At 43.4% G+C, this 12,472-nt stretch overlaps 1 protein-coding gene across 1 annotated transcript in view; it reads right to left on the bottom strand.

The window, feature by feature from the left end:
- Positions 1 to 1,225: 1,225 nt before the first annotated feature.
- ppp1r14bb (protein phosphatase 1, regulatory (inhibitor) subunit 14Bb) overlaps positions 1,226 to 12,472 on the bottom strand; it is a 136,333-nt gene continuing 125,086 nt past the window's right edge. Inside the window, exon 4 of the mRNA XM_028802377.2 lies at positions 1,226 to 3,392. Coding sequence (XP_028658210.1) covers positions 3,324 to 3,392 — 69 coding nt within the window. The 3' untranslated portion in view covers positions 1,226 to 3,323. The remainder of the gene's footprint in view (positions 3,393 to 12,472) is intronic.

Here is a 12,472-nt window from a genome sequence, read left to right as displayed (position 1 = left end):
TCTCGCCACTTGCTCAACTGACTCAGCTGGCAGATGATTGGTTACATCATTGTGCTCACACGAATCTTCTATTAATAATGAAAACCTTCCTTGCCTTGAAAGCACAGCGAGAATCACCTATTTTATTAAATTAATGCATGAATGCATGCAAGATTTCAAGTAACTGGGTTCTGTCTTGAAATTCAAGCCCTGAAAGTGTTTCTTGATGTGTAACAGAAAGCAAGACAGCTTCTCTCTCTGCGTTGCTTAAGACTCTTTTTGGGGTGTTCCTTCATGTACCACCCAGTAACTGGCACTGCAGGTTGAAATCATCTGGTTTAGTACAACAGCACTTCAAACAAACAGTAATTAGCGTTTCATTTGGTTTCAACAGTATTTTGAGTACAAATTTTGGTTTATCTTATGCAGTGCTTCGCAACAACCTAAGCCTCTTACTCTGTTCTCTTATAATCTGCAGCATAAAAATCACATTTCTCCATCGCATTTAATATCCAAACTCAATTCGGACTAATCTTTGTTCCAGACTATCTGTACACAAATTAATACTGGACAATGTCTGCTATTTTATACCAGCTAACACATTTTAACTGTGAGCTTAATCATTAGCCATATGCTCAGTTAGCTCATGCTTACATGGCTATCGTTTCATAGTTTTCGTAGCCCTAAGGCACCTGATTTTAATGAACGTACCTTCTGTTCATTAGTTAGGTTTTTCCTGTAATTTAATTATATATCTATGAAAGATGGACATACAAACAGGCGTTGATGATTAACTCGTTTACACCACTGGCTATTTCTGGGAACACCTTGGTGCAAGTTTTGGATTGATAGACACACAGTGATGCTAATTGAGAACTGCCAAGAAGCCCCTGGACTGCTGGAGTAAAATCATGTGAATGTAAGGTTGTCATGCAAACTTAGCACTGGGGTCCAACGGGCACGGTCTCATCCTCCTTCTCTGTGAAATTAAAAGAGTGAGCGGTATTGCAGTCACCTCTTTTCTATGACACTGTCCCAGTCCGAGTCATTGCTCAACAGGGCTCTGCTGAAGTTCCTCCTTCATCTGTGAAGATTTCTCGCGTCATCTGCTTTTCTCTCATCTCTGTGGCAGTATTCGTGATAAGTGTGTGGCTAGGCCTAATCTCAAAGGCATCATCTATAATAAATGGGGTAGAACACGGCAATACTAGGAACTGAAAGACACACAAGGATGGGAAGCAGGCCATTTGCTGAAATTCAAATGCTTTATTAAGAACATTTGGTAAAAGTATAACAAACTGGAAAAAAAAAACAGTAAGATATTGCTAAATATACCAGTTTGAGCTCCTCACCTCCGACTAGTTTGACAATTTACAGTAAATTACAAACAGCGAGCCACAGAAAAATGCATCAGTTCACAGCCCCCAACAGTATCCACAGTTCATCTGTAATAGCACCTGAATATTATGAAGCAAGAGGAGAAAATAATAAATTAAAACATGGCCACTTATCTGGTCAGTCGCTGTCACTGCCTGCTATTTTTAATTTCTTCAAAATGGTTTCTTAATGGAGTGACAGTATACAGTATGCTAGGAATCTGGATAACTTGGATGAGGTTAAATGAAAAAAAAATTAAATAAAAGCTGGTTTTTCCCAACCTGCTTTAGACGATGAACACATTCATCTGCTGGACTTGCACTATGCTTAGCTGAGTGTGAAGTGCAGCACCTTGTTGTGTCATCCAGGAACACGTTGGCCAGCAGTCGCTTGATTTGACTGTGGTTGGGGGAAGGCGGGGTGGGACTGGGAAGACTAATGACTTGAGTGCAAGAACTTCTCTCTCCCACTTGTTTTTTGGTGTTCAGTTTTATCCTGCAATGTAAGGCATCGGTTTTGCTACGTTGAACACAAAAAACACTAAATGACTCCACAAGTGGAAATGGAAGCATGCTACTTCAATGGAATTACCTGATATGGTGTAAGCTGCTGGATCAGGTACAGCATATTTTAAAACTTGCTGGATGATCATGAACCACAGCTTCCCTGTGCAATATGTGCCACCATTCAAAAATTTGTCTCATCTCTCCTAGTACTTCACTTCCATTTAACTGCTATTGATGCTACATGAGAGTTGAATAAAAGGAAGAAAGGAAGAAGGAACATAAATGTCCACATACCCAAACCCAGGCAAGCACTGACCATGGCCTTATGCTCTTTCTGTACTCAATTTCAACAAATACCTCCTGCTTCGTTGGGATTGCTTTATTACAGGCTCAATTGGTATGTGCTGAGGGAGTCCATATGATTGTTTATCTATTGAGAAACCTTCTTGAAGGTCTATTTTCACTTTCCAGTCTTAGAAAAAAAATAATTATTCAGTTGGAATAAGGAGGAGGAAGCAGCGACTCCAAAATGGAATCCACAGAAGCCTCTTCTAAAATATTACAGGCAACGTTTGTAAAATTTCCCTGGAGAGGTTCCTCAAGGCAGACGGTTTCCCCTTCTTCAGGCTTGAACTGCAGTGTACACCGTGGTAGCTCCTTCGCTCAAAGACAGTGATGCATACAGTTGATCGTAGCTCAGAAGTTTCAGGCCAAGCAGTTCAACTCTAGGAATGGCATTCATATTCATGCTACTAGTGGCACGGTAGCCTTTGGTTAAATCTCAGACCTGATACATTTGTAGCCACTAGCAATGATCATAAAATCTTGCAACCTGACAATAATCATAAAATCTTGCAATCTTGTAAATCAATCTCAAACAAAACCATAACAAGCGAGTTCTTACAAATGGATGCAACCCTTGCTCAGAGCTTTACCGATGCCTTGTGGTCTAAAGAAAAACCCCATCCGCAAACTGGACAAATAAACTGTGAGCAATGGAGGCTTGGAAGATCATTTAAAAAGCTGCCTAGGACTCCCATCATTGACCATATTTTACATCTTACAGTGTAATCAATAAACTAAGATTTCCACCAACCACAGCTGGCTAATTTTACAGAACTGTGTGTGTGTGCTTGTATTTTTGTCCATATAAAAAAAACACAATTTTAATATATATAGATTTTAAAAATTGATCTAATTACAAAATGGATTTTAAAAAAATTCCACACAACCATTTGATACCCAGACCCACTAAAAAAAAAAAAAAAAAATCCCACATGCGCTTGACAACTCATCTCAAAGTAGTTTAAAAAAAATACAAAATCCTTTTAAGAAGCTGTTACTCCCTCCTCCCATCCATCCCCCGGCCCCAAAAAGTCCATTACTGTTGCCAAAGCTGACAAACACAGTCTGCGTGTCGCCTGTGTCACAAGGCAGGAACAGCTGGTGCTAGGGTTGCGGTCATTTCTTTTGGGGTGTGCTGAGCTTCTGCATCCCTCGTATTCGGTCCAGAAGTTCCTTTACAAAGTCCTGTTGGATAAAGACAATTAGAAAGTTAGCAACTGCAGGAACACAACATCACACCATGATGGAGCGTGTAGGTACCTGACCTTAAATACTCTACAGTATTTTAGTGTCCCCTCCGATAATGTCAATTCTGCAGCTCACTTGGTTAGATCACTTATGAGTCTGGTCAGTGGAGAAAACTTGGGTTTGATTCCAAGTGCGAAGAATAAACTCATCTTTGTTAAACTTATCCATTGCCCTGGCATAAGGTAAAAATTGGCAGACCATTGCAGCAAGTAAAAAAGGGCTTGTAGTTGAAAACAAAAACAACAGACTAGCGGGATCATTATCTAAAAAAAAAAAACCAACAGTGAACCATGTGACCCCAATATATAATTTTCCTTGACTTTGCATACTGGCTAACTATAAAGTCAAAAATCTTAAGAATCTCAATTTAAATCAATGCTCCTTTAGAATCACTAAGTATATAGTTTAGTAATTCTAATAGGTCTTATAAAGCGTCATATTAATGATATCATTATGACGAGCGACTTCAGGAAACAGCAAGTACAACTGCACAATGGAGCCACAAAATCACCACATGGTAAAAAAAAAATAATGTTAATTACATTTAACATATTTCTAGTGATCAAAAAAAAAGAAATGAAATGCTAAAACTGCCAAAAAACTACAATTGACTTTTCTTTGCAAAAATAAAAAAATAACCAAATGCAAAATCATCATATCAATCCAGCTGTTACTCAACTTGCCTCTTCACACACAGGTTTGCAGTGGACTAGGGGCTATCATAGGTTAAGTAAACAGACCATCTTTCATTAGCAAACACAAAACATGCAGAAATCGCAGAAAGGCAAGACTGAAGCACTACTCATCGTTTTCATAGCATACATCTCAAAGTCATTACTAAAAGACTCAATAGCATCACTCCAGACAGGACATTTGTAGTGGCGTGATTTCTAGCATATAAGCTGATATTTTGCGTGTCTTTACTTGTAAGCTTGACAAATTCAGGAGGCATGTTTTACGTCTTTGATGAGAACAGCAATTCTTTGATGTTTACCTAACCAAGCTCCCTGAATCTTTAGGATGGACTCTGGATGTGAAACGTATAGCAAGGGGGATGGAACATCAGACCAGCTTTTTAATGGGTGACTGTGTTTGGACTTAAGAGCCTATAAACCATCCACTGCAGGAAGGCTATAAACTGACTAAGCAAAAGCAATTGGCGGATAAGTTGTACCTGAGTGCTTTCATTGTTAACTGGTCAGAAAGGAACTGGAAAATTAATTCTAATGGTCTAAAGCAGGTGTGTCGAACTCTGCGCCTGGAGGGCCACAGTGGCTGCAGGTTTTCATTCTAACCCTTTTCCTAATTCACTCCTTTTCCCATCATTTTAATAGCTCTGTTTTAAGGATTCAGTCCTCTAAATTGATTCTTTTCTTCATTAAATGGCAGCCAAGCAGACAGGAGACGTGAAAAGAGCCAACAGATGACCAGCTCAAACTCCAACCAATTTCATTCCAACCAGTTTTTAAGTGAGAAGCCGATAATTGTTGTTAATTAAATCTGTTACTCAATTCCTTGGCTTGAGCTGCTCTCATTCTGCCACAGCAGACATTTTCAAAACTGTGGATTTTCTGTTTTTTCTAAGAACACAGTCAAAATGATTTGGTAACCTGTGAGATCAACCTTACTGAGATCTTCACCTTTCTTTATTTTCAGATATTGTGTGGTGGGCACAGGTGAGCTGGCCATGTGGCACCTTATTTTGTGTCTCATTATTGTTTAGCTGCTAATTAAGGAAAAAGAAACAACTAAGGGATCTGAGTCAAGTTCATTTAAACTACCGTATATACTCGAGTATAAGCTGACCCGAATAGAAGCCGAGGTACCTAATTTTACCTACAAAAACTAGAAAAACTTATTTACTCGAGTATAAGCCTAGGGTGGGAAATGCAGCAGCTACTGGTAAGTTTCAATTATCAAAATAAATACCAATAAAATTACCGTACATTAATTAAGGCATCAGTAGGTTAAATGTTTGAGTATTTATTTCAAAGAAAAACATTAAACTAGCTCTGTAAGTGGAGAAGAGGGTCAACAAAAACAATATGGTATCTCTTTCGCTCTCTCTCGTGTGTGTGTGTGTCTCTCTCTCGTGCGTGCGTGCATGCGTGCGTGCGTGCGTGCTTGCGTGTGTGTGTGTGTCTCTCTCCCTCGCGCTCTCTCTTGCTCGCTGCACAGGGAATGCACAGGGAGAGACTGAACTCGTGTGGAAATCATCGGCGCGCACAAACCAAAAGGGAAACTGGCTTGTTCGTATACTGGGGAGCAGCGTGACCTGACTCGAATATAAGCCGAGGGTGATGTTTTTCAGCACATTTTGGGTGCTTGAAAAACTCGGCTCATATTTGAGTATATACGGTAATGCAAAAAAGTTAATTAGCAGCAAAAACTAATTAAGAAGATGGTTAGAATGAAACCCTGCAGCCACTGTGGCCCTCCAGGACCAGAGTTTCGACACCCCTGGTCTAAAGTATGCCTGTTTATTATTGATTTTGAAACGGAGGCCACTCTGTACTATGATGCCCAAAGGGTTTAAGAATGGCATAACGTTGGACTTGCCTTTACCTCTCTCTCTCTCTCACCATCTAGCCATGAAGAGAAGACCATGATGAAGACAACTCTACCTTGGCAGTCATACTGAGACAGGTGTGTGGACCATTTCAGAACTCCACTCAAGGCAATGTGGTAGCAAAGCAAACTGGCTGAAGATAAGTCGAGAGCCAACTATGTACGCAAGATGCCTTACTACTTAGGCTGTAAGGGTTAGCAAATATCCACATTGAATTCTGGTAGTGCTAAAGTACCTGATCACAGAGTAGTAAGTGTATGGGATTTTAGACATATTATTAAAGGTCTACACAGTAAAGGGTATTAAAGGGGAAAATAGGGTCACCATAGGACCCCTTACATAATAAAAAAAACAGACTGATGTTAGACAAAAAGTAACAGACTGCAACACACAGCGTAAAACATTTGAGAAGCATGGATAGTGTGGCTAAACAATCCAGGGAGTTCCACCAGAATGTTAGACACTGAAAACACACTTTTATTCTGTTTACTACTTGTGCAAACATCAAAGTTCAGTCTATAGAACTGTTTTCTATAATGCATTTAGCTGAGATTTGACAGAAAATGTTAACAGAGACAAGGTGTGAACATGTTTGATTATTAAGCAAGTTAACATATTTATTCCTCAACAATAGTCCAACTGCAAGAAGCAACAATTGCAGCAGCAGTATTTTCCAACTCAGCATTTTAATTCTTAACAGCCCGAAGAGGCAACGTGGGTCCCCCTTCCCATGGGCTCACCACCTATGGGAGGGGCCAAGGAGGTCGGGTGCAGTGTGAGTTGGGTGGTGGCCGAAGGCGGGGACCTTGGCGGTCCGATCCTCGGCTACAGAAACTGGCTCTTGGGACGTGGAATGTCACCTCTCTGAAGGGGAAGGAGCCTGAGCTAGTGCGCGAAGTTGAGAGGTTCCGGCTAGATATAGTCGGGCTCACCTCGACGCACAGCTTGGACTCTGGAACCAATCTCCTTGAGAGGGGCTGGACTCTCTACCACTCTGGAGTTGCCCCCGGTGAGAGGCGCCGAGCAGGTGTGGGTATACTTATTGCCCCCCAACTTGGAGCCTGTACATTGGGGTTTACCCCGGTGGACGAGAGGGTAGCCTCCCTTCGCCTTCGGGTGGGGGGACGGGTCCTAACTGTTGTTTGTGCGTATGCACCGAACAGCAGTTCGGAGTACCCACCCTTTTTGGAGTCCCTGGAGGGGGTGCTAGAGGGCATACCTTCTGGGGACTCCCTCGTTCTGCTGGGAGACTTCAATGCTCACGTGGGCAATGACAGTGAGACCTGGAAGGGCGTGATTGGGAGGAATGGCCCCCCTGATCTGAACCCGAGCGGTGTTTTGTTATTGGACTTCTGTGCTCGTCACGGATTGTCCATAACGAACACCATGTTCAAGCATAGGGGTGTTCATATGTGCACTTGGCACCAGGACACCCTAGGCCTCAGTTCGATGATCGACTTTGTGGTCGTGTCGTCGGACTTGCGGCCACATGTCTTGGACACTCGGGTGAAGAGAGGGGCGGAGCTGTCAACTGATCACCACCTGGTGGTGAGTTGGCTTCGATAGTGGGGGAGGATGCCGGTCAGGCGTGGTAGGCCCAAACGTGTTGTGAGGGTCTGCTGGAAACGTCTGGCAGAGCCCCCTGTCAGAAGTAGCTTCAACTCCCACCTCCGGCAGAACTTCGACCACATCCCGAGGGAGGTGGGGGACATTGAGTCCGAATGGGCCATGTTCCGTGCCTCTATTGTTGAGGCAGCTGACCGGAGCTGTGGCCGTAAGGTGGTCGGTGCCTGTCGTGGCGGCAATCCCCGAACCCGCTGGTGGACACCGGCGGTGAAGGATGCCGTCAAGCTGAAGAAGGAGTCCTACAGGACCCTTTTGTCCTGTAGGACCCCGGAGGCAGCTGATAGGTACCGGCAGGCCAAGCGGAATGCGGCTTTGGTGGTTGCTGAGGCAAAAACTCGGGCGTGGGAGGAGTTTGGGGAGGCCATGGAGAATGACTTTCGGACGGCTTCGAGGAGATTCTGGTCCACCATCTGGCGTCTCAGGAAGGGGAAGCAGTGCAGTGTCAACACTGTATATGGTGGGGATGGTGCGCTGCTGACCTCGACTCGGGACGTTGTGGGTCGGTGGGGGGAATACTTCGAAGACCTCCTCAATCCCATTAACATGCCTTCCAATGAGGAAGCAGAGCCTGGGGACTCAGAGGTGGGCTCCCCCATCTCTGGGACTGAGGTCACCGAGGTGGTCAAAAAACTCCTTGGTGGCAGGGCCCCGGGGGTGGATGAGATACGCCCGGAGTTCCTCAAGGCTCTGGATGTTGTAGGACTGTCTTGGCTGACACGCCTCTGCAACATCGCATGGACATCAGGGACAGTGCCTCTGGATTGGCAGACCGGGGTGGTGGTCCCCCTCTTTAAGAAGGGGGATCGGAGGGTGTGTTCCAACTACAGAGGGATCACACTCCTCAGCCTCCCTGGAAAAGTCTATTCAGGGGTCCTGGAGAGGAGGGTCCGTCGGATAGTCGAGCCTCGGATTCAGGAGGAACAGTGTGGTTTTCGTCCTGGTCGCGGAACAGTGGACCAGCTCTATACCCTTAGCAGGGTCCTGGAGGGTGCATGGGAGTTTGCCCAACCAGTCTACATATGTTTTGTGGACTTAGAAAAGGCATTTGACCGTGTCCCTCGGGGAATCCTGTGGGGGGTACTCCGAGAGTATGGGGTACCGGCCCCCCTGATAAGGGCTATTCAGTCCCTGTACGATCAGTGCCAGAGCTTGGTCCGCATTGCCGGCAGTAAGTCGAACCCGTTTCCAGTGAGAGTTGGACTCCGCCAGGGCTGCCCTTTGTCACCGATTCTGTTCATAACTTTTATGGACAGAATTTCTAGGCGCAGCCAGGGTGTTGAGGGGGTCCGGTTTGGTGGGCTCAGGATTGGGTCACTGCTTTTTGCAGATGATGTTGTCCTGTTTGCTTCATCAGGCCGTGATCTTCAGCTCTCTCTGGATCGGTTCGCAGCCGAGTGTGAAGCGGCTGGGATGAGAATCAGCACCTCCAAATCCGAGACCATGGTCCTCAACCGGAAAAGGGTGGAGTGCCCTCTCAGGGTTGGTAGCGAGATCCTGCCCCAAGTGGAGGAGTTCAAGTATCTCGGGGTCTTGTTCACGACTGAGGGAAGAATGGAGCGTGAGATCGACAGGCGGATCGGTGCGGCATCCGCAGTAATGCGGGCGTTGCATCGGTCTGTCGTGGTGAAAAAGGAGCTGAGCCGCAAGGCTCAGCTCTCAATTTACCAGTCGATCTATGTTCCTACCCTCACCTATGGTCATGAGCTATGGGTAGTGACCGAAAGAACGAGATCGCGAATACAAGCGGCTGAAATGAGTTTCCTCCGCAGGGTGTCTGGGCTTTCCCTTAAAGATAGGGTGAGAAGCTCAGTCATCCGGGAGGGGCTCAGAGTAGAGCCGCTGCTCCTCCGCATCGAGAGGAGTCAGATGAGGTGGCTCGGGCATCTGATCAGGATGCCTCCTGGACGCCTCCCTGGTGAGGTGTTCCGGGCACGTCCAACCGGGAGGAGGCCCAGGGGAAGACCCAGGACACGCTGGAGGGACTATGTCTCTCGACTGGCCTGGGAACGCCTTGGGATTCTCCCAGAAGAGCTAGAAGAAGTGGCCGGGGAGAGGGAAGTCTGGGCATCTCTGCTCAAGCTGCTGCCCCCGCGACCCGACCTCGGATAAGCGGGAGACAATGGATGGATGGATGGATGGATGGATGATAATGCTGCCAAATAAAATGTGCTTCACGAAACTGACAATTGGAGTTGTCTTTACCCTCCATCACCTTCTCTGAAATCTCTTCTGACGGAGTGTGTCCTGTCTAATTGGCTGTACTTTTATGGTTATCCTGAATTGTGCACGTGCACCTCACACACATTAAAGACTCCCTTTAAACCTAGAATTAATGTACGTTTTTGGTGATCTGATCACAATCAAGTAGCACCTGACAACATAAAAAAACAGGGAAAATGTGCTTGTGATCAAATCTCATTTTTGCAGGTAGCCACAAACGGATAGCAGCCATATTTAAGACAAGTGTAAATGCAACTGTGTTTTCTATTTGCATACAAACAACCACATAATCAGAAGCGAATTTTAAATTTTCATGGTGAAGGTAACGTCAGATTTCTATTTAAGTATGATTCAGATACTGGAGAAACATTTTAAAGCCAAGTTTATATGTTATTTGGCTAAATTATATTCAAATGCAATCCAAAATATAAAATGTAAACATAAATGCCAGATGCAAATGGTGCCAAAGTGTACTTTTTATTCAAATTGATTCTGAGACCAGAAATCTTTTGAAATTCTGTTAGTGCTGTTAGGACTTCAGGCACAATATTTTGTAGGTTTGATACATGCAGTACCATATCATCTACATATAGAGAAACTTTCTGTTACAGTCCTTCTCTGATAATCCTCTTTATTTCAATAGCATTTTGACAGTGAACTGCCAGTGGCTCAGTGGCAATTGCAAAAAGCAGTGGTGACAAGGAGCATCCTTGTCTGGTACCACGTTCTAATTTAAAGTAGTCTTAATTAATGTTGTTAATACAAACTGACGCTTTTGGATTGGTATAATTAATTTGATCCATGCACAAATGTTCGGGCCAAACCCAAATTTCTCCAATTTAGTGAAAAGGTAGCTCCATTCAACTATATCAAATGCTTTTTCTGCATACAACGATAATATCTCTAAAGTGTACTTTTTAATATACGCAACTTCCAATTTAATAAATATGCTTTAGGAAATTGATTAGATTTACACTCATGTCCACAGTCACATCATAAATGAGACTATGTTTCTCTACTTGGAAAGACGTGTATGTAGATCCAAATCTTTTCCAGAAAGCAAAATGAAAATTTGAGATTTACAGAATCTTGTTTATACACATGGTCATTAAATACATAGTGTGGCCAGGATGATAAGTGAGGATGTAACATAGTTGTGATCCAATGATTATTGGCTGGTGAGACAAGAAAAATTGTGCTAGCAGTGAAGACTTTTGTTTCTCTCCTACCTAAATGTGAATAACATTCCAGGTGACAAATCTGAATGACTTACTGTATCTGATTAGGCAGTCTTCTGAAAATAATGCCTCATTTAATGATTTTCTATATATATGCGATGAATTAGATAGATAATTTGCACAAACAAAATGCCACTTTCTTTGTCGGACAGGGACCACCTATGTAATTATAATAAGCCCTCTAATAAATTACAAAGATACAGTATATGTGGAGATGGGGAAAAAGAGTGCAAACATTTTGGTGTCAAGACCGATTTTATTCATAACAAGTGGATATCAGTTCATAGGAATCTGACAATAAACATACAAAAGTCAGCAATGACGCAACAAATACAGCAAAGAAGGAGCACAGGATTTCTGATGAAGCTTGAAATATTGTGATCAACAGAATATCACAGACAGACCCATGGAGAGAACTCCACAGGGTAACAATGCTAAAAGTGAATATCAATTAGTCTAATGGGATATCGAGAAGGCTGGTGGTGCCAGAAGATGTCAGGTGTCTAGCATGTTTAGTGTGTTATTAAGTGACTGCAGACGGTCCTGAGTGTTGTTAATTTATAGGTTTGTAAGTCAGGGGTTTTAAAAGGTTTCTATTCAGAGAGAGATAATTCAGTCATTTCCTTAGGTTCTGGCAGCAGTAAAGAGCACATAATCTGCTGATCCTTTGTGTGGCCAAGACCACTGAGGAGACCCCTGCAGTAAAAAGCTTTTTCTATCATTGTGGTATGTACAGATTGGAAGGGAAGTCGAGGACATCTTTGTGCAGCACAAAGCATTAAAATACAGTCAGCATATTTGGAACTATTACCAGTTATCATTGAGAAGACAAGGCTCTTTACTTCGACAAGGAGCTCAAAGGCCCCGTGCCTTTTGTTAAGCTGAAAAGCACCTGGCCACCTCTTTAGAAACGCTGCTCGCTCTCTTTACCGTTTAAGTTGAATGCATAATGCTGCAATTAGCACTACACCGACTTTGTTATTCAAATACAAATGTCTGGAACAAATTAAATGGCGTCAATAGCAGCTAATTTGGCATCCGCTGGAAAGTCAGCTTCTCATTTACGCCAGTGTAGAAAACCTCACTTAACAAAAAGAAAATACATTTTCATTAACATTTTAATTTATTCAAATTGTTTGCTTAAAAAATGCTTTGGTTAAATTTACAAAACATATTGAAGTATGAGTGTTCCTTACACCGGAGGACAATAAATGAAAATTTGGAGAGGCCCTCTCATGCTCAACACTCTAAATGGTTCCTGACAGAATACTAATCCATCCACCTTCTCCATTACCAAAGCTGCTCCATGCAGAGCAAGGTGGCAGTACACCAGAGACCTTTTCCACGGTTCTGGCCTAGAAACA

The sequence above is a fragment of the Erpetoichthys calabaricus genome, chromosome 1 (assembly GCF_900747795.2).
Source record: "Erpetoichthys calabaricus chromosome 1, fErpCal1.3, whole genome shotgun sequence".
Classification (NCBI taxonomy): domain Eukaryota; kingdom Metazoa; phylum Chordata; class Cladistia; order Polypteriformes; family Polypteridae; genus Erpetoichthys; species Erpetoichthys calabaricus.
The sequence above is the reverse complement of the archived record's forward strand: the minus strand, read 5'-3'. Positions and strand labels throughout refer to the sequence as shown.